At 39.3% G+C, this 27,068-nt stretch overlaps 1 protein-coding gene across 1 annotated transcript; it reads left to right on the top strand.

Moving 5' to 3' along the window:
* The first annotated feature begins 6 nt into the window (after positions 1–6).
* RDH10 (retinol dehydrogenase 10) lies at positions 7–26,663 on the top strand. The gene is made up of 6 exons (XM_026056292.1): positions 7–313; positions 650–888; positions 20,373–20,471; positions 21,823–21,968; positions 22,342–22,473; positions 25,208–26,663. Exons 1-6 carry the CDS (start codon positions 28–30, stop codon positions 25,329–25,331), a joined length of 1,026 nt encoding a protein of 341 aa, XP_025912077.1. The 5' UTR covers positions 7–27; the 3' UTR covers positions 25,332–26,663.
* The last annotated feature ends 405 nt before the right edge of the window (positions 26,664–27,068 follow it).

Raw genomic sequence — 27,068 nt, 5'->3', positions numbered from 1 at the left:
CCGCGCGGGGCCGCGGGAGCCGCCAGCATGAACATCCTCCTCGAGTTCTTCGTGGTGGCTTTCAAAGTGCTCTGGGCTTTCGTGCTGGCCGCCGCCAAGTGGCTGGTGCGGCCCAAGGAGAAGAGCGTGGCCGGGCAGGTGTGCCTCATCACCGGGGCGGGCAGCGGCCTGGGCCGCCTCTTCGCCCTGGAGTTTGCCCGGCGCCGGGCGCTGCTGGTGCTCTGGGACATCAACACGCGGAGCAATGAGGAGACGGCAGGCATGGTGCGGCACATCTACCGCGAGCTGGCCGAGGCCGCCGCCGCCCCCCGAGGTAAGCGGAGGCTCTGCCGGGGCTGCCCGGGGCCGCCGCCGGCTGCTCCCGGCCCGGCGTCCCCGGCCGCGCCGCTTCGCGCAGCCCGCGCCCCCAGCAGCGGCTTCAAAACCTGCCGCTTTAAAAATAAATAAATAAAAAATAAAGAAAAACGTTGGCAGGGATAGTAAATAGACGAGTTCTTGTGCACTCTGGTGACACCAGAGTAAACAGAAGCTTCGGTGTAATGGAAACACATTTGCTGTTTCCACTCAACGATTACTTATCAGAAGGTTGAAATCCAAGTAAGAATCTTATCTCTTTTTCCTCCTCTTTTCCCTTGTCTGTTCTCTGTAGTAGCTGGAGATGGAGAGAAAGAAGTGCTGCCCCACAGCAACTTGCAGGTCTACACGTACACCTGCGATGTGGGCAAAAGAGAAAACGTCTACATGACAGCTGAGAGGGTCCGCAAGGAGGTTGGCGAGGTTTCCATCCTGGTCAACAATGCCGGTGTGGTCTCTGGGCACCATCTCTTGGAGTGTCCCGATGAGCTGATCGAGAGGACCATGATGGTCAACTGTCACGCACACTTCTGGGTAACTATAAACTTGTTTATGCTGCCCTTCTTGTCAGTTAACTTTGAAAAAAGTTTGCGGTTGCTTAACCCCTGTTTTATTGGTTTTGCACTTGCTCCCTTTTGTTTGCAAGCTCACCGCTTTGTGAGTCTCTCACTTTTAATGTATTGTTCTGATTAACAGGATCGGTTGGTATTAAAACTATCAAAAGTTAGTTTTTAATCAACTATATCCTCAAAGAATTCAGAGTATAAAATCTCATGCCATTTTATGTAGCCCTCGGTATGAAATCCTTTGCTAGCATAACCTCTGTATCTGCTTAAAGGTTGCTRCTGTTAATGAATGACTTCCCTCCCCTCCTCCCATAGTCATCTCTCATCTTTTAGCTTTAAGATGCTGTTTTAATGATGATTACAATAGTGCGTTTGCACTTTTCTGAAAAAGAACTCAAAAACCCTGCTAGAGATGTTGCTGGAGTTGCCCTGGAGGTAAATTGTTCTTTCTGAAGGCTTGGAGGGAAGGCAAAAACCTCTCAAGAAAACAAGCCAAGACCACTTTTTCAGGAATTCTGCATATTTGTCCTCATAGCTTTCTCTCTGGGGGCTGCCAGTAGAAGCAAGAAAATCTTTAATGTGGAATCTTGGGTGATACTGTCTTTAACCAACAGATACTAATCAAAGAAAACAAGCTATGTGGTCTTACTCTTCTTGTCTATCTGAATCTTGTTTTCCTGTGTTTTATTTTTAAACTTACTGTAGTGGAGTTATATAAACTGGAATGTTGAAGGAGGGCATGATGCACGCTGGGGTTAGCATTAACTGTCAGACTGAGCCTATTGTTAATATTAGAACTGTTCTTTGGTCCTTCAAATAAAGTTATGAAATACACTTGCATAACAATCAAAGGATTAAGCAATCTGAAATATACTCCCACTTAAGCCTTCTTTGGCTGTTCTTATGTTTGATAATAAAACTCTATAAAATGCCTCATGTTTGAAACTTAAGGACCTCCCAAACATAACTTTTTAACATGGARGTTAAATGCTGTTTCATAACCCTAAAGGAGCCCCTTCAAATCTATGCTGTGAAACACTTAATGGCAGAGCAGTCTTTTTCCAATATATTGTAAAGCTTGCTGAGAGAGTGCATAAATTTCAGTGCACATGAGATTGTGTTCAGAAACTTTTTATCTTTGCAAGTGTATTAAGGCCATTTGAAAAGATCTGAAAAGGCCTGTATTTCTTACAACAACCAAAAGCTCTGCATGTTCCTCTTTATAAAAGTCAAACTGATGCTTAAACAGAGATGTACACTAGCTTTAATGACTTAGTGATGTGGCTTAAATGCAGAATTGACAATGTTTCCAAGGGCTCTAAATTATGACATCRCTGTAAATTAAAATATGGGAGGATCCTAAATTCTCCAGCTGTTCTTTCCTCAGGCTCAAATCACACATTTATAACATTGTTTCGGAGACCTTTTTAAAGCACCCTCTGTATGTTCAGTCTCCTACAGCAATAGAAAACTAACTTAGTCTAATGATTGTTATTAGTTTTCCATAAGTTTCATTCATCTCTAAATGTTACATTGTGAAGTGACTTTGGATATATATTATATATATATAATAATCTCCCAAAAGCTACTGTTAATCTGAACTGTGGAACTTGAGATCTTGGCTTAAGCTTCTGAGCAGTTAGCACCCTTTATATGCTCATGTGTACACTTCCTGCAGATTCTGTGTCCTGCTTTGCTTTTCCTTCTATTTATTTTTGCTGTAGGCAAAACATTTCTTCCTTGTCTTCCCCTTCCTGATCCCAGAAAGGGTTGGCTTGACCAAAAGTGGGTGGACTTCTATTAAAAATAATAGTACTTAATTCAAAGATATCATCTGAATCAGCTGATTCAAAGCCAATTTTTTTTTTGGTGTAAGGCAATGCTGGCTTAAGTAAAACAATGTGTCTAGATGTGTGAAGTCTTCTACAGTTAGACTTCTGTGTCAGCTAAACTGGTGGTCCAAAAGCAAAGCTAATACTCTGGAGCATTATGTAGACTTTTAACTATTCTTGGAGGGTGTTTCATCCAAAAGAAGCTGTAAATGGATTTCATAAATACACAGATCTGAATAATATTGCTCCAGCAGTTGGGTGTCTGTGCTTTTGTTTTTGGTGGTTTGTTCCCTGCCCCCAAGTATAACATGCAAAACTTTTCCCTATGCCTCAAGCACTATTCATACTTCAATATACTTCTATATAAACAAATAAAATGGGACTCTAGTATCATCCCCTTGAAACTTCTGAAATAGGATTGCTGCTCTGCTCTTTGTGCAGAATGCAGGTGAAGTGAACTTATGTTAGCAGCTACAATCTGAAAGCTGCCGAACTTCTGCAGTATGCAATGAACTGAAAGTCTGTCGCTGGTTTGCTATTGAGATTCCAACTGGGCCATGTACCATATCACAAACTGGCAATAAAGAGACCTTTAGCAGCATGCCACAGCCTAAACAGATGCTTTCCATTTTGCTGACATTAATGATTTATATAATCCTTTCTATGAATGTTCTATATAAACATGTCACCACTGCATCATGTAGCAATTTCCACAGCATAAAATCCATTGCAGTATTAAAAACCTGTTATTTCATGCTGTGATAATATTGAATGCTTCTGATATTGAAAACATAGGGAGAAAATCCATTCTCAGTTTAAAATGAGCCAGCTCTGGTTTACTGTAATTCACAGATACATTACTGGCTAGGCAGTTTTATGTAACATTATCTTTCCTGCCAGTCTACTGCAAGAATAATTTATTTGGTTGTACTTGTTGTCAGTTATTGGAACTGAACTTTTGCAGACCACTGAGGTTGTTCTTTTCCTATGATATGTCAGGATTCCGATTTTGAAACTGTAAAGTCACAGTACAAGGTTTGGCTGTTGATCCTTCAATTTTGAGAGAGAAACTGGGTTATTTCTATTCTGGCTTATGGTTTTACCTCAATTATTAAGCTTTTTTTGTATCAGTATACTGTTTTAGATTACATAGAACTGTATTTAATAAAATATTACTGTACAATTCTCATCTTGGGATTTTTTTGAGATGCTTGTATCTAACCTGTGTACTGAAAGAGTATTGCTATTGCCAAATAGGTATTAATATTGTACATCAGCATAGTCACTGGCAATTCCTTCTAGGCTTGCTGGTTGAATGGGACTTACTGGGTGGTGGGGATGCTTAGGCGCTGCAAGTCTCTGATGTGAAGGTCCTTCTGTACAAGATATCTTCAGGGTCCAGCCCTGAGAGAACAGTGAAATTGCTTCTGCATTTCCTTGTCATGTGGATCCTCCAAAACTTTCAACTTTCAAGATCTTTCAAGCTCTCATCTCTAGATGAGTTCTTCTCTTCAACTTACCAAAAGGGGGAAGCAAAAGCATTTAGCTACAGCTGTCATACTTGAAACACATAGTGAGAGACTAGGGCCTAGACTTTGAAGACTGCTATACAGCTTTGTTACTCGGAGTAGTTCTGTTCCATTCACCTACAAACTGTTCAGTTTGTAAAGTTATGCATGTACATTTATTTTTGTAGGACTGCAGTGAAAATCTAGGCACCTTAACACTGATAAAGGGCAAGATAAATATAGAATGCAGAAGGAATTACTGTCCAAGAAGTAACTTAGAAATTTTAGACTATAGAATTGCCTGAACTTAAAACTGTCCTGGAAAGAAAGTTAATGAATGCCACCTGAATGAGTTAATAAAGCATACGTTTTTGTGTACAGTAGTTGCTGTGAGTTTAGACTAAACTGCTTACTAAAGCCTTGGGAAGTAAGTGTCTTATCTATAAGTAGTGTGTTATACTATTGAGCTTGAAAAGACTTGTRTTCATTAAATTTCTGTTATAGCTGCACTTTCTGTTCATTTTAAATGTGAAAATGTCTTTTCTGCTGTAAAAGAGTGGGTCTGCATGCTTGAAATGCAACAACTTAGATAAGTAATATATGACCTGAAACTATATCGGGGAAATCTTGTGTGGACTGTTGGCATAGTAGTTTGTTATGATTTTTGGCTTCATCTCTAGAATTCTAACGTTTATGTCTAAATATAGAAACAGTATTCTATTGAGATGCCAGATAAATATACTTAGCATTTTGGACAAGTGGAATTAGCTGCTTTAATTGATTTAAAGTTCATGATAATATATCCTAAGAACTGTAAGTTCAGTTAGTTTAACCTACAAGTTCTTGATATGGGTTTTTTAAGCTTTTAAAAATGAGTTGGATCAAGTTTAAACCCAACCAAGTGCATGTGATCCAAAAAGTGTCATCAAAACTAACACTTCTTGCAAAATGATTCCACCTACATGCCACTGGTGGAATAACCCTGGACAGCACATGTTTTTAATACTGGGGTAGCATGCTGGATAGTGAACATGAAGCAAAAAGCGGTCAGATAGTTAACTACAAAAATAGTAGTATTGGTAGTACTTAAAACTTGTGTTTGAGTATGGTTCCCTGGTTTCTATGTTCTTGGCCCCCTCCTCCCCCCCCTTCCAAGAAAATAGAGGGAATCTTCTATCAATTGAGGAAAATACTGTCTTCCAGATGTTTGCTCTGCAAAACTACATCTTCCTATCTTATGTGAAGATGGACTTAACTAGGAAATAAATTGGTGGATGCATGTATCTGGAGTTTGAGTGGCCAGAAGACTACTGGCTTAGAGTTTTTTCTCAGATTTATTTTATGGATGACCAGGAGCTTGTCTACCCTTGTATCAAGCACTGTTGTCACTAGCTTGCAAACTTCTAATAGGTAATAGTGGTTGCCTGTATTTTGTAATCTGCATATATGTGTAACCTAGTCTTCTGGTCACATTTGATCATTTTTTGAAAATGATCACTACCACTCAAACTGTTTTACTGAAGGTTTTTAGTTTTCTGATCCCTTCTGGGGAAAAAAGAGTTCTAGGTGACTAACTAAATGTTTAAGCTTTGACTGTAAAAGGAATCTTGTGGTAGTTCCAGAATAGACATGAGTGGGGATAAAAACTAATTTTTTTTAAGATCATGTGCTCAAGCATAGCAAAAGCGTGCTTGGATGGGGAGATAGGTGGGTCTTAGTCTTATGCAAAAAGCCACCTGCCTTAGTTTGCCATGCAAACTAATGGTACAAATTTGGGCGTGCATAACTGATGTTCCAGAATGCTGTCCCCTGAACTATAGCTCTTCTACAAGTTACTGAACTCTAGTCCCTGAGGTCTATAGAGGCTGCTCAGTCATGGTTTTCTGTTGTCTACTGCAGTACACCTCAGTGATAAACTTGTTACATATCAAGGAATCTGAACAAAAACCTTATGGCCCTCTTGACTTGTTTAATTACCAATACATCCATCAGGGCAGTGAAAAAGCATACTGAAGACTCTTTGAACGTGTTAAGCAAAAAACTTGCTTTCTGTTGTAGAGAATCTTACTTGCGTGCTGGAGATGACTGAACTTTTTTGTTCAAATAGCACTTCAATTCATGGACTTCCCTTCCTCCTCTTTAACTGTGTAAAGAATTTGATTTTTGGCCCCATTAACAAATATGAAGGGACCATTCAGAATGTCTGTCCTAAACTGTTTCAGTTACACCCTAACTTTTGCAGTACTTGAGCATACTTTCGAAATAAATTTTCTGGATCATTTGAAAGGTGCATGGAACTTGGCCTCTYGGGTGATTAAAAAATAAAAATAAAATAAAGATTCTGAGTGACTTGTGGATTGTTTCTGGTAGATCAGAGTGTCCAGAATGGTAGCATTCCCATGTGATCAGCCAGTTATTTCCATGTGCTAAACTATCAAGTTTGAAAAGTGTAGGCAAAAACTATAATGCTTTTCATAGGAAAGCCCTGTTAGGGAGAGGGAAAGTTGTCTTGAAGAGAACATGCCAAGACTTCTCAAACTATTTGAAGAATATTTGCAGTRTTAGTCAACTATTAGTGGCTTGCAATTCTGCAGCCTTCTAAAATAGAGCTGAAACTGCAGTATAGCCTGCAGAGGTAAGGCAGTTGGGATAATCTGGCTCTTTAGTCTCCTGTGACTTTTTTTGAGGGTTAGAAACCTGTCAGCAAACCATATGAATGCTTTCAGGATTGGTAATCTCCTCAAGAAATTGTCCTGGATGAGTGATCAGTGTGATTAAATTCCTGCTTCTTAGGGAATGAGTTAGGTCAACTGAATAAGCAAAAACTTCTGCGCTGGCTTTGGTTTGATATTATGGTGTTACTTGTGAAGAATTTGGGGAAGCAGGAAAACCTTTACTGGAACTACAGTCTTTTACCAGTGTGGTGCCTAACTTTGCTAGCAATGTAAGGAGAGCCTTTTCACTGTTTTAGTGTAATACTTGGTCTGAAAGATAATGTATATGGCTCCCTTCTCCTGGGGAAGTTAGAGCAATGGGGTGATCAAGTGCGGTGGAATCTGGAATTGCAGAATTTTTTATCTATAGGCAACATCTGCTTTTATTTTTTGAAGAAGCGGATATGTTAATGACTTTCTTACACTATTACCTTTTTTAATAGCCAAGTGACTGTAGCAAGTTTCTAGAAGCCTGACTTGTTTATATGTTCAAATATGGTGAAAAGTAATCCCAATTAGGATGTGGCTGAGTGTCCTGCTAACCAGTTTTTACCATTGCCTAAGACATGTCTTAACTGAGCTATGTGAGTTAGCAGTCCTTTTCTTTAGCTGTGTCATCAATTACTCTGGCTAGACAGGTTGAGGAAAGATGAATGTTGTGTTTTCTAGCACTATCCCTGCCATTTTTACCACTGCACTCTTTTCTCTTCTACTTTTATCTTTATCAGCTGCTAAGTATTATTCTTTCCCAATTTCTCATGCTTTGATTTCACTTCTGGGTTTTTTGGGGGGAGGAGAAGTCTTTGTTACATATCTATAGTACTCAACCTTTCCACAGTCCTCTGTGTGTGAAAGCCAGAGCATCGCTCTCCTGCTTAACCTTTCTCCCCAACCTTTAAAGCTTTCTGGCTATTCACAATGATGATAAAATTGAGTTATTGATATCCATCTGTCTTTTGTGAAAGATAAAGATTTCTCTCCCCAGGCAAACTGAAGCTGATTAAGAAGTGATGCTATATGCTTTTACCTGTGATCTTAGGCTTTTTAGTCTGTAAAAAGTCTTTTAAAATGTAGCTATAGCTATGTACAAGAACAGGCATGAACTGGTAGAATCTGTTTCCAGGGTTTAGTTTGAAAGAAGATATTACATGTCACAAGTAATGGGGAGGGATTTACATCTGTGCTTAGGCTTCTGAATGAACAATTTGTTCATGTAAATAACTATAGTTGTATAATGATTTATATGCCAATCAAATTAACATTTGACATGAATGAGCTATCATGATTAGAGTTGGAGGGCATCATAGGGCAAGGACTGCAGGCACAGCTGTGGAGCAGAGGTGACTATCTTAGTGTGAGCCTTTTGAAATTCAAGTTTGTTTGGCTGTTGAATTCTGCACCTAAATGGGCCCTGAGACTGGTCATTTCTGCCATCTGTTTGAACTTGTGTGACAGCTTCTCAAATGTTCCACTTAGGGCATTGCTTTGTAAAAGCACTTGAGTGTATGCTTAGAAGTGATATGTCCAAAATTTCTGACTTACGATGAAACTTCAAGGCAGCTTAGTGGTGGCAAGCTGTCAGATGGGAGCATCCCTTTGAATCTATGCCTGCCTTTGCATTTCCTTCCTCTGTTCCTGGGGTGAGCCAGTTTAGCTCACTAACCTGCCAGGAGAGTGAGGAGGAAAGCTATTCATTGTTCTTGGCCAGGTCTCTAACTGTTTAGAGACTAGAATCAGCTCATCAAAGTTTCAGGAGGAGGGCTGGAGTAGAGCCATGCAGCTGTGAGCAGGAGCTTTGTGGCTGTCCAGTGAAACCTCATTCTTGGAGAGACTTCCTAGAGTAGTCTTTACAGGCTCTAAGTAGTTGAGCAGTCATAAATGGTTCTGAGCTATGGTAAATCTGCCACTGCCATTATAGCCTGAATGTAACAAAGCAATTTAGACAGAACACAATATTTTAATTGTGTGCTATCTAAAAACCCTTAGATAAAGGTAGGTTAGTCTTCTGAACACACCAAATAATTTCATTGTTAGTTGTTAACAGCTCTAGCCCACTGCCTTGCACTGATACTATGACTGTTGTTGTGTAAAGTGGAAAGCGATGATCTCTATGGCTATTGCAGTATTTGCCTTTGGAAGTCAGTTGTACTGATGCTGTTTGAATATGGAAAAAACAGGCCATAGCTGTGTTTCAGCTTGGGGAAAACTAGCATAGTTTCCACAGACAAGCAAGGGAAGGAATTTTCTCTCCATTTGAAAGATCACCTATGAGAAAGTGAGTAACTTGCTGGTTTGGGGTTATAACGCCTGTGCATGTAGAAGCTTTAAAAGCTGTATTAGCCACTGCTTTGGTCACTGTATTAGCTGGAGATTTTAGTCATGTTAGCCTTTGGTTTATGAAGTGAAAGATTCCCTGGTAAGACTTTTTTCCTTCCCCTTGGGAGGGTAGGGGAAGTACTACTGACCACATTCTGTTTCTTGAAAACCTCTAAGCTCCATGTGTTTTAAAAGTGTCACTTTTCAGCTGGAGTTACTTTATAGTAAGTTAGTCTTCTACAGTCTAATTKCTTCCTAGGCAAATTTAAAGCTAAACTTCCATTGAGCTGTAAAATCTTATGCATTTTTCTGTTACCAGTAAATCATGTGAAAAGGGAAGCTTTTCTTCTAATCTTATTCCTTTTGTCAGATGTTCAGTGATGGCAAAATCACATTTCTTTTATAAGGTAATTGATTTAAAACGATTTAGTGACTAAATTTAGTAGGATGAGTAAAGTGACTCAGCTTTCATCTGCATGCAAATACTGTAGCAATCATAGGGCAGTGAAAGTACTGGCTTTAAGGTATCTAAAATCAGAGACAATCTTTTTCTGTTTAGCCACTTGAAAAGTGTTATGTAAATCTTAAAAAATGAAGGATGACTTAATATTTTCCCTAAGCACTTCTGACAGTTTTGTTCTCTAGTAACTTTTTGGAAAGATGCAGGCTAAAATATGATATCTTACTAAATATTCAGGAGGATGACTAAGCTTATTACAAGCCGAAGAAAAATGTGTATTTAAAAGTTGGATTGTGTTCTTATTTGTTGAACAGAATATTCTGAGCTCTTATCTAATAGCAATTCTAAAATGATTTTATGTGGCTTTTTCACTGACTCATAGCTGAATGTTTTAATTTTTGTCGAGATTATCAAATAGCTGGCAATAAATAACTGCTCTCCAAATGGTTAGACATTTGCTACAAACTTGTGCTAATGAAGATGAGGGTCTAATGTGTGTGTTACACTAATGTCAACATAGCTCTGAAATGCTGCAAATCCTTTACGCAGCCATTTGTCAGTGTATAAACAAAGCAGAATCTCTAGTCACTTCAACAGGGCTTAAAGCTGCTTTTGTGGAAGGAGTAGCCAAGTGTTACCTTCTTACATCACTTGACCAGCAAACTCTAAAGTAATTCTGAATTTGACATTTGGATAAATGCAGGTTAGGTCTTCATCACTGAGAGATCTACCTAGGGAAGAATAAGAGTTTGGTGGTGCTAGCTCCTGGGATGCTAAAGGAACTTACATGAATGTAAAAGTGCTGTCACAACAGTGTTGGAGCAGTATGTTAGTCTTGGATATATGAATTTAAGCTTCTGTCATCCGTTTGGAAATATGTGATATTTAAATGAAATACGCTTGTAATTGTACTGATTAAATGAAACCTTGAAGCATACAGCCTCAATTTTGCCCCTGTTTGCTCAGTAGGGTAAAAGAGGAACGAGATGTTCTAAAGTTTTATTTCTGTGGTATAAGCAGATCACAAGTATTTCCTACATAAATTATTTTAAGGTTGTATTCCAGGAGCATTTAAATCCAGTTGGAAGGAAGGAGGGGAGATGTACTGATTAATGTGTTCAAGCTGACATGACAGATTTAAGCAGAAGGGTTCACTTTTTTCAAACTACATACTATTCAGTGGCTGCTGCCAACTGTGTAGCAATTGCTTTAAAGTGAATAGTAGATGTGGTTTGGTAGATATGATAGTCTGAGAGTATAATGAGACAACATTTGTAGAGGATGAATACCTTTTGACACAAATTTATATTTTGGTGCAGGAGGGAAGAGATGAGCTTTTGATCACAAGTACTATATCTGAAAGCTTCAGTTCTCATGCTTAACTTGTGCTGGATGGAGAAGCCTCTGTGTATACACACTTGTTCCCAAGTTCTGTTTCTGTATGTATCTTTACTTGTATCTTGCTTTGTAGTATGAGGCAGACTGAACACATAGCTGGGCCTCCAATAGGCCTCTTACCATGCTATCGTGCATCCTACTAATCCTTCTCAGCTTTTAGATGCTACTTTGGCATTTGAAATCCACAACATATACATCATTGATGTATGTTCTGCACTTCTACACTGCTTAACCAGAGGTACTGTCTTCCCCCTAATCGTTGCTAGCTGTTAAGAATCTAATGGCTGTTCTGTCCAAGCTTTAATTCAAAGCTGGCAGAACCGTAAGTCAGGAGTGCTTGGAACACCCCTAAGAAGCTGGCAAGGAAGTGTAGTCACTGAAGGGCATTTAGTGTAGGCGGGGGCATTAGTTTTTTGAAGGTGAGAGCATCATGGTCTTGTTGTTTTTCAGGAGCCGGCTGAAAATGTTAGTTCTGCCAGAAATTTAAGTAGATGCTCTGCAGTGCCTCACTGGGCCCTCTCTTTCCAGCTGATAGGACGTTAGACCAAAAAGAGCAGAGGTAGGACAGACACTGACTGCTTCAGGCAAAAGCCTCTATAGGGGCAATACAGGAGAGAAGTGACAGAGGAATCAGCATCTGTTCCAGTTAGTTAAGATTTTGTACTTATAAACTTGCCTGTAATGTAAGGACAAAGATTGCGAGGTCTCTGGTGGCTTATAAATGTCTTTGTAAGAGGAGAAGGCATGGCTCATTGAGCAGGGAGTTAGTGTGCTTGACTTAAGAGCTGAAGGTGCTCCATTTTTTTGTAGCATGTGAAATCAAAGATGAATTGCAAAAAGTGGAGGGAAGGGGCCTAAATATATAATCAGTGATTTAAGCAATGATATATACTGCTGCATATATATGAAGCAATTGTACATCAGCAAAGCAGTACCTGCAAGCACAGCTGAAAGTGGACAAGTTGGTGTGCACATATTCTAGAATATGTCTGTTAAAGGCAGATATTAGATGCTTTCACAGAAATGTTTGGCCTTTAGTCCATAGAAAGGTCAAACCTGCCCTGTAAAGTCTGATATCTGAGGGTAGAAGTAATTTATAAGCTTTTAGATTTAAAATCTGTTTTCTCTCAGGAGAAAAGCTGATAAAATCCATCTCGGGCAAAAAGATGGAGACTGTGTGGCAATAACATATAAGCTCTAACTTCCCTTTGCTGGTATAGAATTAACAAGGGTAGTTCAGCTTGAATGCCTGAGCTTCCTCATGCCCAGTAAGCATGTAAAGTAGTGACCCATCTAAGCAGAAGTGGAACAAGCTTAAGGAGAAATTAGGGCCACCTTTGACTGTGGTACATGTGCCTCAATCCCTGCCCTAGGTAAAGGGGCACTCTAGATTTGGTGTTGCAATGGTGGTGAATGCAAAAAAGCTATATGTAGGGCAACTGGGAGTTTGATTAGCATTAGCCCATGCTAAGTCTTGGGTAATGATATCTTTCCCCCTTGATTCTCAAGAAGAAAGTTTCTGAAGCAGAAATTGTATTGTAGCATTCTTGAGAACTTACCTCCCTTCATAGGATGGGGGGGGGGGGCTGTTTTTTTACTCCACTCTTCTGTTTGCACAGTTTGGGGGTAAGATCACAAGAAATGGAAGCCATTTTAAAGAAAAGGGGAGGGGACAATGTAGTGACACACTCAAACTGCTGTTGCCTTGTCCTTTTCAGAGCACTTTCCATATTCCACTCTCTGTAGACCACAACCCCTTTTCAGTTGAGCCTTGTAACAAAATACACAAAGACAATTTAGCCAGGCTATGTTCAGCTGCCTTAAACGTGGCATAATTACTTCTAGTAGTAAAGAATGGGAATCAATGATTAATGTTTGAGAGATAACTAGTGGTATTAGTTTCCTGTGACTTTTTTGAATAGCATTACTTATCTTATCTTTACTGTCTGCCCATTGTAAACAGCTTTGTGGCACTAAGTTCTGATTAAGGAAACTACTTAATTCAGTTTCAGTTTTCCTCTGATATGCTCAACATGAGTTTACCCAATGTAAGAGGAACTACTGCAACAAGAGGCATTCACAGGAAACAATGGTAACTCTTGGTACTGAAAACTGAATTTTGTAATTGAACCTGAAATACCACAAATACATACCTGTTCTTAAACATCTATGTAATGCCATTTACTAGGTACTACTAACAAACCCACTCACAAACTTCAAAAAATAGGATTTAACCTAGTTTTGTGCAACTTTGATACTTTCAGCTGCTTGAGTATGCCTGTTCTCAAGCAGGGGATATTGTTATGTGTATGGACCTGTCATGAGGGAGAAGAAAATAGGATTAATCACTGACATGAATTAGCAATGGGTTAAAACAAATGATTTGATGGCTTCTGTTCTTTTTAAAAAAAAAAAAAAAATCAGACTTTGTGTACTTCAAAGGAAGTATATTTCATACAAAGTGTGTGTGGGGGGGAGAAGATGCTTATTTCTCCTGTGTGGGTGAAGGATAATTTTAAAATAACAGATGTTGTCTTTTGTTGTGACTTAATTCTTTAGTGTATGTACTTTGTTACCTTCACCTCTTAACCTGGATAGATCTTATCTCTAGTTTCACTCTGTCTCCAAGTGTAGGACGTATGAAGTATTGGTGTGTGTGTGTGTGATTGTGTGGCTTTGCTTCCTTGTTGCTCATCATTATAGACTTCTGTTTAAGTCCATTTTGTTCTTTCATGAGCTTCTGGTTGCAAGGCAACTCTRACAATATTACTGTGCATGTATGTTACGCATTAACTGCTGTTGCAGTTCAATATTAAAGGAATCCCCATGGCCTCAAAACAGTAGGTTTTTATGTGAAGGACAAATAAAGCTTTAGTGAGAAATTGAAGGTTGTATTGCCTGCCAGGAACTAAATGACTAAGGGACTCCTTTTGAAATGAAATATTGGAAGGTCTAGCTTTTTTGCCTTGAAGACAAGGCCTGTTCCAGGCACACTTGAGGGCAATTCTTGAATAGTTTTCTTTCATGCCCTTAATATAGCTGTCTATGTAAGCTTGGTTTAAGGAAAAGTCATAGACATCTCCTGATCCTTTCTATTCCAAAAGGATCTGGGTAGACTCATACACAATCAAGAGAAATATTTGGGTTTAATTCATTGCTTTAGTAAGACTGGATAACCCTGGTCTATTTTTTCATCATAGTTTATTGAGAGTAGCAATTGWTCAAAATGGTACCAACTTCCACAGTTATTTGTAAATATTTACTTAGCCGGTGGCTAATTATCCAGAGGGGGCCCAGCACTTCTTGAAAACAGTCAGCAGAGATATCTGAGCTCCTTTAAAGTCAAGGGACAGTTTTGGTCCCTTAACTTAGCCAAATCAACCGTAGTTGTGGACTCTGTCCACCTTCTCTGTTCAGCCCATTACTGATGACTGTGCACTCTCTCCAATGTTCAAAGCAGTACTTGATACTTTAATGTGGTCTTAGCGTAGTTACTAATCTCACCTTAAAATAATATTCAAATAATATTATTAAAATAATATTTCAGAGATGCTTATATGATGGAATTTAAGAAAGGATGTGGAGATAATATAGAAAAAGCTATTGAGATGATAATGCAAATGACAGGTTATTAGCTTGGTTCTGACTGGAACCAAATAAAAAAGCCAGGAGGGAAAATAAACAGTTAAACCCAGGCTTGTATCTGTAATATATCTAAAGTGATTATCTTCTGAAATAAGCTGGGCTATATGACTATACCTGAAAATAATTTCAGTGTATTTACCAATAAGCTTGCTGTGGGTCTGTTTCTGCCTTTCTGGCACCTCCTTTTTAACACAGAATACTGCATTAGTGCTTTTCTACCTGGTTGGGGTAGATTTACAAATCTACTTTGAGGTAMGGCTGCCACAGCCAGTGTACAGAAGAGTTAGAAGTCTCTTGTCAGAACTTCTTGCCTTCCTTCCCGGTTACTGGGATGGAAAGAGAAATTGGGACATGGGCTAACTTTTAAATTTAATTTGGAGATGGAATGAGTGGTCACTTCCTCCCCTACATGGGAGTAGGAGAACCTGCAATGTGGCCTACTGTGGTCCCTGAGGAAGAACGGGAAGAAAGGAATGCTGAATGTCCATGTCAAGGTAGAGAGGATATAACTTGCATTTTAAACAAAACCAAGCTTTTTTTAATTATCAAGTGATGAAGCTGGTGACAGTAGCTATATGACTAGCAATCATGAAAGGCAGCAGGCTCTTATCTCTGTTGTAGTTCCAGGCTCTGCCAGAGTTGTCTGGATGAGCCTGGYGTCTGGTGACTAATCACACCAATTTTGACTCTTGGATCTGACTGAACAGTGTTTAATGTGAAGAGAAAGCAGAGGGTATGGTGACCAAAACATTGCATTCATTTATACTGTTATCCAGTTGGCTGTTCTGGAATGGCTAGTGCTTGGGGGAAACATGCCTGTTATACCAGTACACCACCTGTAAAAACTCACCTGTTCTGAGCAGCCTCTTAAAGATAACTGTGCTCCATCCCCATCAGATGAAGAGGCTGTATGGAAATTAAGAGTAATTTCTTTGGAATTACTCCTTTACAGTAAAGCAGCTCGTTTATGCCATTCAAATAGTTTAAAAGGGCTGAGGATTGACGGAAGGCAGAAAGTATGAAAAAATGACTATTGGCAAACTTAAAGGACCTTACATGTTGTTRCCTGCTTTATTTGCTGCTTTGATAAAAAGACAATTCTATAAATATGAAGTAGCATGTCCTTTTCCACTTTGTGCCTTCTGCATTCAGTATTCATTGTCTTGAGCTGCATACAGCTAACATTGTTTTCTGTGGATGCTTGCTTTCTACTTTAAGAATAATTAATCCAAAATTTAATTTAAAAAATCACTTTCCCAAACACAGTATTTCTTCATATTCTCATTTGCTGTATTTAGACTAATTTGTCTTGACATTGCAGCTGTGCTGTTCTTTGTGTTGCACAATCTTTTGAGTTTTGTTTCATTAAGAATGGAACTAAAGAATTTGGGAAAGGGGAGGGAAGAAGTGCTAGACTGTTAGAAGTTAATTTGCCGTAAACCAAAATGTTGAGAACAGATTACGAAAGCTATGAAGTGACATGTAAATGCTTGTTCAGTTTCACACTTGTTAGAAATAAGTCAGTAAAGCTGTGTGCACATGAAATACATGTTTGGTTACAGCTACTGGGAATAGTTTGTTCTTACCAGTGTATTCAGAAGCATGAATGAAATTGCCTAGAAGGTTAGGAATGATCTTAAGACCCTAAAAACTTAAAGGGGGAAAACCTAGCTTGAAAAATTAACTTATTTGCTCTCTATTCAGAACAGCTTCATACATTCTGTCTAAGGGGAATTTTGTCCTTACCTAGCTGCTTTATCTAAACTGTTCTGCAGGTTAGAAAGCTGTCTTGTTTGTACAATGCTTTTTGTTTGGGGGTGAATTTGTTTTAAACCTAGTTCTGAACATGAAGAGGATGCTTAATTTAACTTTTTTTAATGTGCAACACTGCATATCTGCCCTTGATTCCTCACCCTGATTCATTGCAACACAATTTGTTTCATCCACTATACTTACTGTTTTTTTCCTCAGTGTTGAAAAGTGTTACTTTTGTCATTGATAAAAGACATCGCTCTAACTCTACTTATATGCTTTATTTAAATGTTGTCTTTGCAGCTGTGAGATAAAACTGAAACCTAAAGTGTCAAATCAGAAGGCAGATAGTTTAATTAAATCACTTCAGTCAGTTTGGATTATTTTGGGGACCTGGTTCATGACCCCTAATGCTTTGGATGGGCAGTATCACATTTCTTGCTTGGTATCTTCTAATATTTTTTTGTGGAGGATTAGTATGTCCATGTACCACCTCTGAAGACTAATGTGAGCTGTGCTACCTGTTCAGACAAACTCCAGATGGGAAGGCCACCCAAGAGGCATCTTGCCCCTGAACCAGTCTAACTTTTAACTAGTTTCTCAGCAGCACAACAAGCACACAGACTGCAGGTCTGGTAGGCAGATGTAGCTGAAGCTGACAAACTGGAAACAAGAAACTAGGTTGGTCTGTTCTATGCAACAGGAAGAAACTGGGGACAGAAGTACAGAGGAAGCTGCTTTGATCAAGGAAGTAGGTTGTGCCAGGAGCTCAGTAAGAACACAGATTTATTTGAGGATTGCTTATACCACAGAAGAGAATAACTTCACTTTGGGATTGTTTTTTGCAGTAAGAAGAGGCTGGGAGGAGCAGTGGGCAAGCCTTTACTCTGAGACTGGAAATGTGTCCCCTGGTAGGGTGTGGTTGCATCTTACACTGCTTGTTTTTAAGTACAGATTCCCAGCTGCAGCAGATGGCTGGAGGATGGCAGTGACTGAGAAGACTTTTATCCATTTAGCTGAGATGTGTATAGTTGACTTCTAGGTTTTGTACATGTGATAGCTGTACTGTCTATCTTCATAGGGTGCCTTAGCTTCAGCTTTAAATGGATTTGCAGGATAATAGCCTATGACAAGTACAGGGCCTGCTCTGAATAGGCTGTTTCAGAACATGGAGGTCTTGCACAAAGTTTTTCATGAATTGCTAATTGGCTTCAGAGCAGGGCATTTTTTTCTTTGTGGCCCTAAATGGCCTTTTAAGAGATGATTTGCATGAAGTGACTGTTGTTCCATTGCTGGAAGTGTTTGGTCTGCACTTGAATTGCTGAAGACATCACCCAAAAGTGTCCTTAACAGGGTATATTAATCATGTGTTGATTTCCTCTTGACTGAAAACTGGTTACTTTAGCCACAAGCTCTTAAAACTCTCCTTGTAATCTTTAAGCTTTGAAGGAGTATAACATGGTTAAGAGTAGACTTTCTAAATTTAGTGCTCTGTAGTTGTGCTGGTTATTTTTCTTGTATACATGCTTGTGGAAATGATGGACTTTTAGGTATAGATAARTATAAACACTTATGGACACCTAGTTATAATTCATATTTTAAAAACAGTCTCATAGAATAGGTATTAGAAAAGCTGGTTCAATGAAACTTTGCCTGTGCTCTTCTAGTGGAAGAAAACAGTGATTTGTGCCTTGTAAGTGGCAGGGGAAAAAACTTGTTACTACTACTTTCCCCTCTTTCTCTCTGCTGCCTTCTAAAGAGACAAACTCCAAGGCCAGTGCCCCTTCGTTTCTCCAGTGCCTTGCAGCCAAAGCTTCAGTCTGCACTATCGGGCTTTCTGGCAATGTGAGGTGGCAATCGGTTATCCTGGTGTAACATGGACAGATAACTGAGATGTAAGAGGAGGCTGCTGGTGAAACTGGCTAGTGCTCTGGAGGAGACTAAATTGGTAGCAATACTGACCTGGGAGTAGGCTTCCCTTACAAGGATGACCTGGCGCATCAGGGCTAGTATGCACACAGTAGATGTTGGGGAGTATGATGCAAGCTTCGGGTAAAGAACATAGTGTAAAACTTCAGCACTATCAGAGAGAAGCCTCTTAAGACTGCTGCCCTCTGACTAGGCTTTGCCATGTAATGTGGGAAGAGAAGTTAAAACTTTGTGTGCCTGGCACAGATTAATGTAACGAGGGATCTCAATTCTTGTCTGGGACTGTAAGAGGTTTAAAGATGCCTGCCCTGAGCAAAGAAACAAATGTAAGGGAGCTTCCTCTCAGATTATCTTTTGTAATTAACTTCTAGATTCTGTCGTAACTGCATAATGAAGTTATATGAATCAGCAGTAGAAAAGGCAAGGAGTCAGGAGGTCTGTTAATCTTCTATCATCTGCCAGCTGTCCAGTGAAAACACTCTTTTGTGTGGTGTTAGGAGGTCTGGATTAGTCATTTAACACCTGCAGGCAAAAATGTAGCACAAGAACATGTGAAAATCATTAGAGCAAAACTGTCCTGATGTCTGTGATTAGAAAATGCAGACAGCATAAGAGTGGAATTAGATGGATTCAGCTGTAGCTTGCATGTCTTTTAAAGTATGCAGCTGACATGATTCAGACCAACAATTAAGCAAGTAGCAAATACTTAAGGGGCATTTGCATGCTCTGAGCTTGGATCCAAGTTATATGGGAAGACTTGGTTTCTAGAAGGATTAAGCATTTGTGGTACTAACGAATTGGAGTAATAGCTCTATCATATACTAACTAGACATGTTTGCAATGCTTAAAAGGCATTGTCTGAAGTTCCTTGGCAGTTTTAAAAATGATCTAGTATAGTACACTAACCTGGAAGCTGAAGTAAATCGTAGTTGTGTTTTTAAAAAAAAGACTTACTAAATTGATTCTTTTAGCATATAAGGTGCTCTGCTTGATACCTACTTCAAAAATAAAGTTTTGAGTCAGCTTCAGAGAACAGATATGACATAGCTTGGAATTCTATCAGAGGTAGTCTAGTTACAATAGTGAATGCCTTTAATTTATCACTTAATTTTTAAAGAAGTTAACAACAACTCTGTGTTTAAACAGAAACAAACTTTGATATAATCAAAGCATAAAATTTGGAGGTTAAACTCAAATGTGTAAAGTTTCAGTTTGAGGCTTGATTCTTTTCTTTTTTGTTTTGTTTTTATCTTTGAAACCCTTAAAATGATGGTTTATAATAGAAAGGTATATCTTGTTTTTTGGTTAGAACTATGCTTATGGATGCCAATATACATGCAGAGTAATTACACTAAACATCTGCTAGTCTATTTTGTTTTGTATGTAAAAAGTAGCATCAGTAAAAGCTTTCCCTCCAGTATTTCTCTTATAAAATGCCCAAGATAACTAGTAAATCAGATAAAACCTACTGTATCTAACTTACAAAACATAATAATTAGATATTGATAATTAGGTAAAATAATTAGAACTGATAATTGGCACTAGACAACTTGGATGTGCTGGATGGCATAGTTAAACATTTTACATTCCTTTTTCTGGTTTAAAAAATGTGACTTCCATTCTAGGGTCCAATTATCTCTTTCTGATAACTAGACTCTTGCAGAAAAATAAACATGTCTGAGCAAAATTGATCTTTAACCTTAGAATTTCTGCAGATAAAATCCTTGCTGTCTTAATTCACAAACATGCTGTGGATTTTCTATTGGAATTTTGGAAAAAACTCAGAAGTTCAAAACAGTGTACCATGATCTTGCTTCTAAATTCTTGATAATAAGCTCCGATAGAGGTTTTAAAGACTTATCACTAATATAGTCCACTTGTGTTTTTTAACTTTGTAGACCACTAAAGCATTCCTCCCGAAGATGCTGGAAATGAATCATGGACACATCGTAACAGTTGCAAGCTCCCTGGGATTGTTCAGTACTGCTGGAGTGGAGGTTTGTTAGACTATAATAACAAATTTTGTATTTCTTGCTTAGGTTAAGCTTTTTTGTATGATCAGCTGGAGAAAATAAAGCCAAATCTTCAAAGATGCTTGGAAGTTATGGTGCTCRGTAGCATATCACCAGACCACTCCCTATGAGTGGGATCCACAGGACTCAGGCAGCCACCTTATTTATATACTTTGCAGGTGGACTTGCCACTTGAAGTAAAAGCCTCAGACAGCTAAGGAATTCAGAATGCTATATGACCTTTGAATTACCTGGTAACTTTTAAGAACATGGAAAATGCCCACCCACCTATTCCTGTCAAGAGCTTTAGTGCTAGGCTTGAAGCCAAAGGCAAGGATTTTGAAAAGTAATTAATGTTTCCTACCTCTGTGAGGAAATGGCTGGCTGCCATGCTGGCTTCCTTCCTTAAAGCCCTTTACTGGGCTTTAAGCTATGGGCGTTTGGTCATCTAGTTGCTAGCAGTCATTTGAGAACACCAGTCTCGTGTGGCCCGTTTGGTACATAAAACTAGGATTAGAGCCTTGTCTTACTTTTTGGGTCATTAGCACAAACCCAAGTGTGAATTAAAAGCATTAAGTTAGTGAAAATGAATCCACATGTCTAATGGAATAATGGCCGTACTGCCCCATAAGGCATGGGCTTCTTCAAATTGAGCCCAAGTTACGTGCAGGACCTTAAACTACGTTTAGGATAAGCAGCAGTGTTCCTCAACAGAAATGACTTAAACTGGTGTAACTTGAGGCTTTTTTTGATGATTTATGGTCTTCAGAAAGCTACAGAGAATTTCCTAGACTGCATGTGTGACCACCAACAGAGGTAGTGGCACATCCAAATGAAAACTTGAATGTTACTGCTRTCTATCCAATTATTTTCAAATTTTGTTCAGCTTAGTATCCTTATGAGATAGGCAAGGTATAGCTGCTGAAAATTAAATAATATGCTCAAGTCTCCATAATATCTTATGTTGAAACTAATATTAAAGATAAAGAATTTAAGATTCCTACACCTAATTTTCTAGGTAATATTAGATATCTCAGTCCTTTTGTTCTAACACTTAGACTGATAATCAGAGTAACTTGCTGTATGAGCCTGCCTGATTCAAAGACCTGAATCCAAGGTCATCTCCTCCTACGTTCAACTTTCCTGCTTTCATGAGTCTGTGTTAACTGCCTTAAAAGTACAGTGATAAATGAGCTGGTGTGATGCTATGTTCAGTGGATGTCTTCTGTTGCTTTGAAAATCTATGCAGAATCACATGAACTATGCCTTGGCTTTGAAAATAATTCATATCTATCCTTTTTAAATAACTTTTTTGCCTAATTCGTTGCCAACACAGGATTATTGTGCCAGCAAATTTGGAGCTGTAGGTTTCCATGAATCTTTGAGCCATGAATTGAAGGCTGCTGAAAAAGATGGAATCAAAACAACTTTAGTCTGCCCTTATCTAGTAGATACAGGAATGTTCAGAGGGTGCAGGATCAGGTAAGAAAATTTCCTCATCTGCCCTGTATTTGTAGTGTCTTGAAAGTACTTGAAATCTAAACATTTGCAGCTGGAATTGGGAATATCAGGTCACTATTTTACTGGCCTAGATCCCTGCTTAAACTGTTAACATAAAAATATCAATGTATATATTATCTCTGCTTTTCTGAATTCAGTGAGTTTCTTCTGTCCTATTGTAGACATAAGCAACATAGGTTTTTCCCTATATTCATTGTAATTGAACAGTGAATACAAAAAATTGGAAGTCTTTGTCCCTTTTGAGGAATTCCAAGGAAAATGAGCTAATGAACTCTTCAGTGAGGCCTGTAGTATTTATGCACCATATTAATCTGCTGAAAATCACATCTTTCAGAAAAGAAATTGAGCCTTTCCTTCCACCCCTGAAACCAGAATATTGTGTGAAGCAGGCTATGCGAGCTATTCTTACAGACCAGCCGATGATCTGCACGCCTCGCCTGATGTATATGGTAACCTTCATGAAAAGGTAATATCTGAAATGCCAGTTTAACTGGCTGTATGACCTACCCTTGTATTTTACTAGTACACTGTATGTCCACTTTCTGAATACAAACATTCTCCCACCTACATTAAGGCCACCTCTGAATGCAGTTTTGTCAGAATTCATAAGTCTCTGCCTTGGCTTGCATGAGCTTTCTTGGTTGCTTTCTCAGTAAGTGCCACAAAACCAGGAACCTGTGTATTAAGCATCCTAATTTTGCCCTTTTACTATCTTCCATCTTTAGGTTTCTATTCTTTTCAACAGACTCTCAGGCTGCAGGAACTTCTCATTGTTCCTCCTGCATTCTGTGGGCCACTCTTTAGGAGCAGAGTGTGAGGAAGCTTCCAGCAAAGGAGCCTCACAGAATCACAGAATGGTTGAGGTTGGAAGGGACCTCTGGAGATCTAGTCCAACCCCCCTGCTCAAGCAGGGTCACCTAGAGCACATTGCACAGGATTGCATCCAGGCAGGTTTTGAACATCTCCAGAGAAGGAGACTCTACAACCTCTCTGGGCAACCTGCTCCAGTGCTCTGTCACCCTCACAGTGAAAAAGTACTTCCTCATGTTCAGATAGAACTGTCTGTGTTTCAGTTTGTGYCCGTTGCCTCGCGTCCTGTCGCTTGGCACCACTGAGAAGAGTCTGGCTCCATCCTCTTGACACCCTCCCTTAAGATACTTGTACATGTTAATAAGCTCTCCTCTCAGCCTTCTCTTCTCCAGGCTAAACAGGCCCAGCTCTCTCTCTTTCCTCATAAGAGAGATGCTCCAGTCCCCTAATCATCTTTGTAGCCCTTCGCTGGACTTGCTCCAGTAGTGCCACATCCCTCTTGTACTGGGGAGCCCAGAACTGGACGCAGTACTCCACATGTGGCCTCACCAGGGCTGAGTGGAGGGAGAGAATTGCCTCCCTCAGCCTGCTGGCAACACTCTTCCTGATGCAGCCCAGGATACCATTGGCCTTCTTGGCCTCAAGGGCACATCGCTGCCTCATGCTTAACTTGGTGTCCACCAGCACTCCCAGGTCCTTCTCYGCAGAGCTGCTTCTCAGCAGGTCGACCCCCAACCTGTACTGGTGCAGGGGGTTATTCCTCCCCAGGTGCAGGACCCTCTATAGCAGTTGGTCTCCAGAACCAGTACATAGGAGGCCCTGGCTGCAGATTATCTAGGACTTGTACAGATATGATAGATAAAGGGAAAATTTGTACTTTCAGAACTAGTCTTCAGATTCTACATCTGTAGGAAGGACTATTAAAGGAATATTCCTATTAAAGGAATATCTCCTCCCTGTCTAACACACAACAGGTTTTGTATGGGAACTGTTCAATCCATAACCAAGCTGCCATTCCAGTGGTGCAGGGTAAGAAGCAGAACTGACCCTAGCAGTTAATTATAGGGAATTGGCTCACCTGTGCTGATGCAATGTCCTTTGCATACTGCATTTTAGGGAGCAGTTACACAGCTGTCCAGGTTTTTGTTTCAATCTCCAGTATGTAGGAGGAGCCTTTACACTGTAGGATATTATTTTGTTGCCTCCTATGATGGATGGTTGAACTGAGAGCCTTGGGGATTTCTACTTCATGTACAAAGCAGTGGTCCTCCTCTGCCTCAAGTCCATCGTGGTGGACAGGGTCACCAAAGACTTGAGCCTTCACTGTTCACCTCTTTCCTGGAAGAGAGTATGTATCATCTTTTCTGTCAACAAGTAGAGGACTTTGTCAGCAACTTTAAGAACTAGCTTCTTCAACAGGAAGCTCAGAGGCTACTTCAGCACTCTCTGTGCAAGCAGTACCTTATGCAGCAGCAGTTGGATCAAAGGCCCTTTGGGTTGGTTGTCTTGCATTCAACACTCCTGCTTCTAATGGGGAGATCAAAGCTCCTGCATAATCCATGCCCCAGGCACTAGCAGCTAGATCAAAGGCCCTCCAGTGGCTCCTGCACAAGCAGTACTACTGACAGCAGTGACACCTGTACCAGTAACATCTACTTCCCAATGCTTCAGTGGTCCTTGCTTCTAATGGTTAGGTTCTATGCATYGCTTTGTGCTAATTGAGTGTCTGTAGTTCCAGGCACTTAGAAAATCCCATCTTATACCTTCACTACAGCTCCTGAGTACTGTCCTTGAAATAAAGTAATATTTTGTGGATGTAGGAAGGAGGGGAGGGTCTATAGCCAGGTGTTCATCCCATAGTCACCTCTTGGACTTTTATCTGGGGAGTAAAAAGGAAATTGCTTTCCTTATTTCAGACCTCCCTTTCTGAGTCTGGATGATTGAGGTCAGGATGTAAGTCAAGGTTGTTAGACATCAGGTGATCAAAGAATGGCATTAACTAACATTAATCCCAAATTAAAGAATGTCTTAAATGTCTGATGATTTCTGCTGATGCTGCTTTGAGCAGAAGCTTTGCTCTTGGTAGGCCTTCTGTAATACTCTTGCCCTCACTACTTCTTTAAAGATTGTGCTGCTTGTGAAGAAGCAGCAGAGCACCTGATCTTAGCTGGAGGCATGTGAATAAGTAGCTTTCTCCTCTCTTCTGCCTGCCTTTATGGTGGGGACTGTCTGGAATTTCTATCTTAGTAAATATCCCTGTGAAACAAATCCTCCAAGTCTCTTGGGAAGCCCTGCAATAGCTAGTATGTTGCTTTTAAGGACACCATTGATAAAGTAAGATTTTTGTTTTATGTTGTCTTCTAATAATTTTGTAACCTTTTTTTCTGCAGTATTCTGCCCTTTGAAGCTGTTGTATGCATGTACCGGTTTCTGGGAGCAGACAAGTGTATGTACCCTTTCATTGCTCAAAGGAAGCAGGCTACAAACAACAATGAAGCAAAAAATGGAATTTAACACTGTTTTGGATGGACTAACGTTTGTAGGTGAATACGATGATGTTACATGACTGAATTGTGAAGTGCACTTGCATCTAACTGATGCAAATGTTAACATCTTACTGTGGCATTCTCTTGGATCTTAAACCTGTGTATTGAACTCTAAAAAAAAAAAAAAAATCAATGTTTTTTTATATACTGTAAATAAAACTGACTAGAGTACTTGGAAAATGTGATAGGTAAGCAAAGTGAATTTATGATGTAGCTGCCACCATTGTCCTTTAGAATATTACTGTATGTACAGTAAACTAGTCTTACTGCTTCTTGTAGGGATGCACTGTGTAATATCTCTTCCTCAGCCTGCCAAGGTTTATAAGAGCTGTCTACAACTAGAGCAGTGTTTCAGAAATTGTTTTATTTCCCTATGGTATTGGGAAGGGGGGGAGGGAGGGAAATCTTGATTCAAGCTACTGCTTGTGACCTTTTAGCAAATTCAAGGACAGATTATGAATGCATCTCAACTTGTTAAGCCAAGCTCTAAAGGACACATGGCCAAACTGTGGTGTAATTCTCTTTTGTAGCAATTGTGTGTGTTCTACTTAAACAAAGATAAAAAGAAATTTGTAAATCTCTGCCAATTCAAAGGCAAATGAATGTCTCAAAATACTCTCCAAGCAAAGTTGTACTGGGCATCTGGTTTTCTAGGAATGCGGTCAGTGATTTAAACTGACTTTTTTCCAAGTCGCTTGATTTCAAATATGCTCTGTTCTGTTCCCCTCTCTACTTGTCAGTCCTATCTACCCTTATGGACTGCATGTTTCTTTTCTTCCTCCTTATTCTTGCTTCTGACAGTTCTCCCCCACCCCCTGAGGAAGTTGTTGTATTAAATTTCTTTAACTGGACTTATGCCTAAAAGACAAAGCAACTCAGCTGAGATACAAACTGTTTATGTAAGTGCTGGTCCTATGCCAACTTTTAGCAAAAGGAAAAAAAAAAAAAGCCTGATGCAACTTTACATGTGGAATGTGTAAGGGTGTAAAGATTTTGGGGGGGGTTTCTACTCACATTGTAGAACAGCAAATAACATTTTACAGTATTTTTTGTAAAGCAAACAATTTTGTGCCTTGAATTTGGTAATCTGTATTAGTAAAGCATTGTAAAAGTGAACTTCTACCTCTGTATCTTAATGTATACCATCCACTTGTAAACTACTATTGGACAAATTATGTGATTACTTTTTTAGAATGTCTTGTTAAATAGTGACCAATGCCTGTGGTTATTAAAGTGAGCCACCTTTTCCTTAAAACAATGATTGGAATGTTTCCTTGAAAGACTAAACTAATTGAAACTACTTACTTGTCTGTTCTTCAGTGCTCTAGTATCAACACAGGTCAAATATTTATTACTCAGTTCCTGTCCGCCTTGTCAACTGCATGGTTTGCTGTGTAACTTCTTAAGTCTATCAGTAAGTACTGTGAAATTGGGCTTTAGGAACTGACAGTCGCTCTTTAGTTTCTAAATTCATTGATGAAGTAACTGGTCACAGAGCATCTTAAGAGTATTAGTTTTGTTTTTTCTAAAGTGCTTCAATTAGATCAACATAAAAATAACCTAGTGTGGATGCCATTTTAATGGATTAAAAAGTAAATGTAGTTTCAGTGAAGTTGCAGTTATTACAGTATAAAATTTCAGTATCTGTATCTGAGAATAGTATCGTTAACTAAGCCTGTTCAGAAGTTGATCTAAAGTAGAAGAA

This window comes from Apteryx rowi, unplaced genomic scaffold, assembly GCF_003343035.1.
Source record: "Apteryx rowi isolate R43461 unplaced genomic scaffold, aptRow1 scaffold_130, whole genome shotgun sequence".
Lineage (NCBI taxonomy): Eukaryota > Metazoa > Chordata > Aves > Apterygiformes > Apterygidae > Apteryx > Apteryx rowi.
This window is presented reverse-complemented; position numbering and strand designations above follow the sequence as displayed.

Coding starts and splice junctions, on each gene's coding strand:
- RDH10 (XM_026056292.1), top strand. CDS start 28: ATGAACATCCTCCTCGAGTTCTTCGTGGTGGCTTTCAAAGTGCTCTGG. Junction 889..20,372: donor ACTGTCACGCACACTTCTGG/GTAACTATAAAC, acceptor TTAACTTTGTAG/ACCACTAAAGCATTCCTCCC. Junction 22,474..25,207: donor ATGGTAACCTTCATGAAAAG/GTAATATCTGAA, acceptor TTTTTTCTGCAG/TATTCTGCCCTTTGAAGCTG.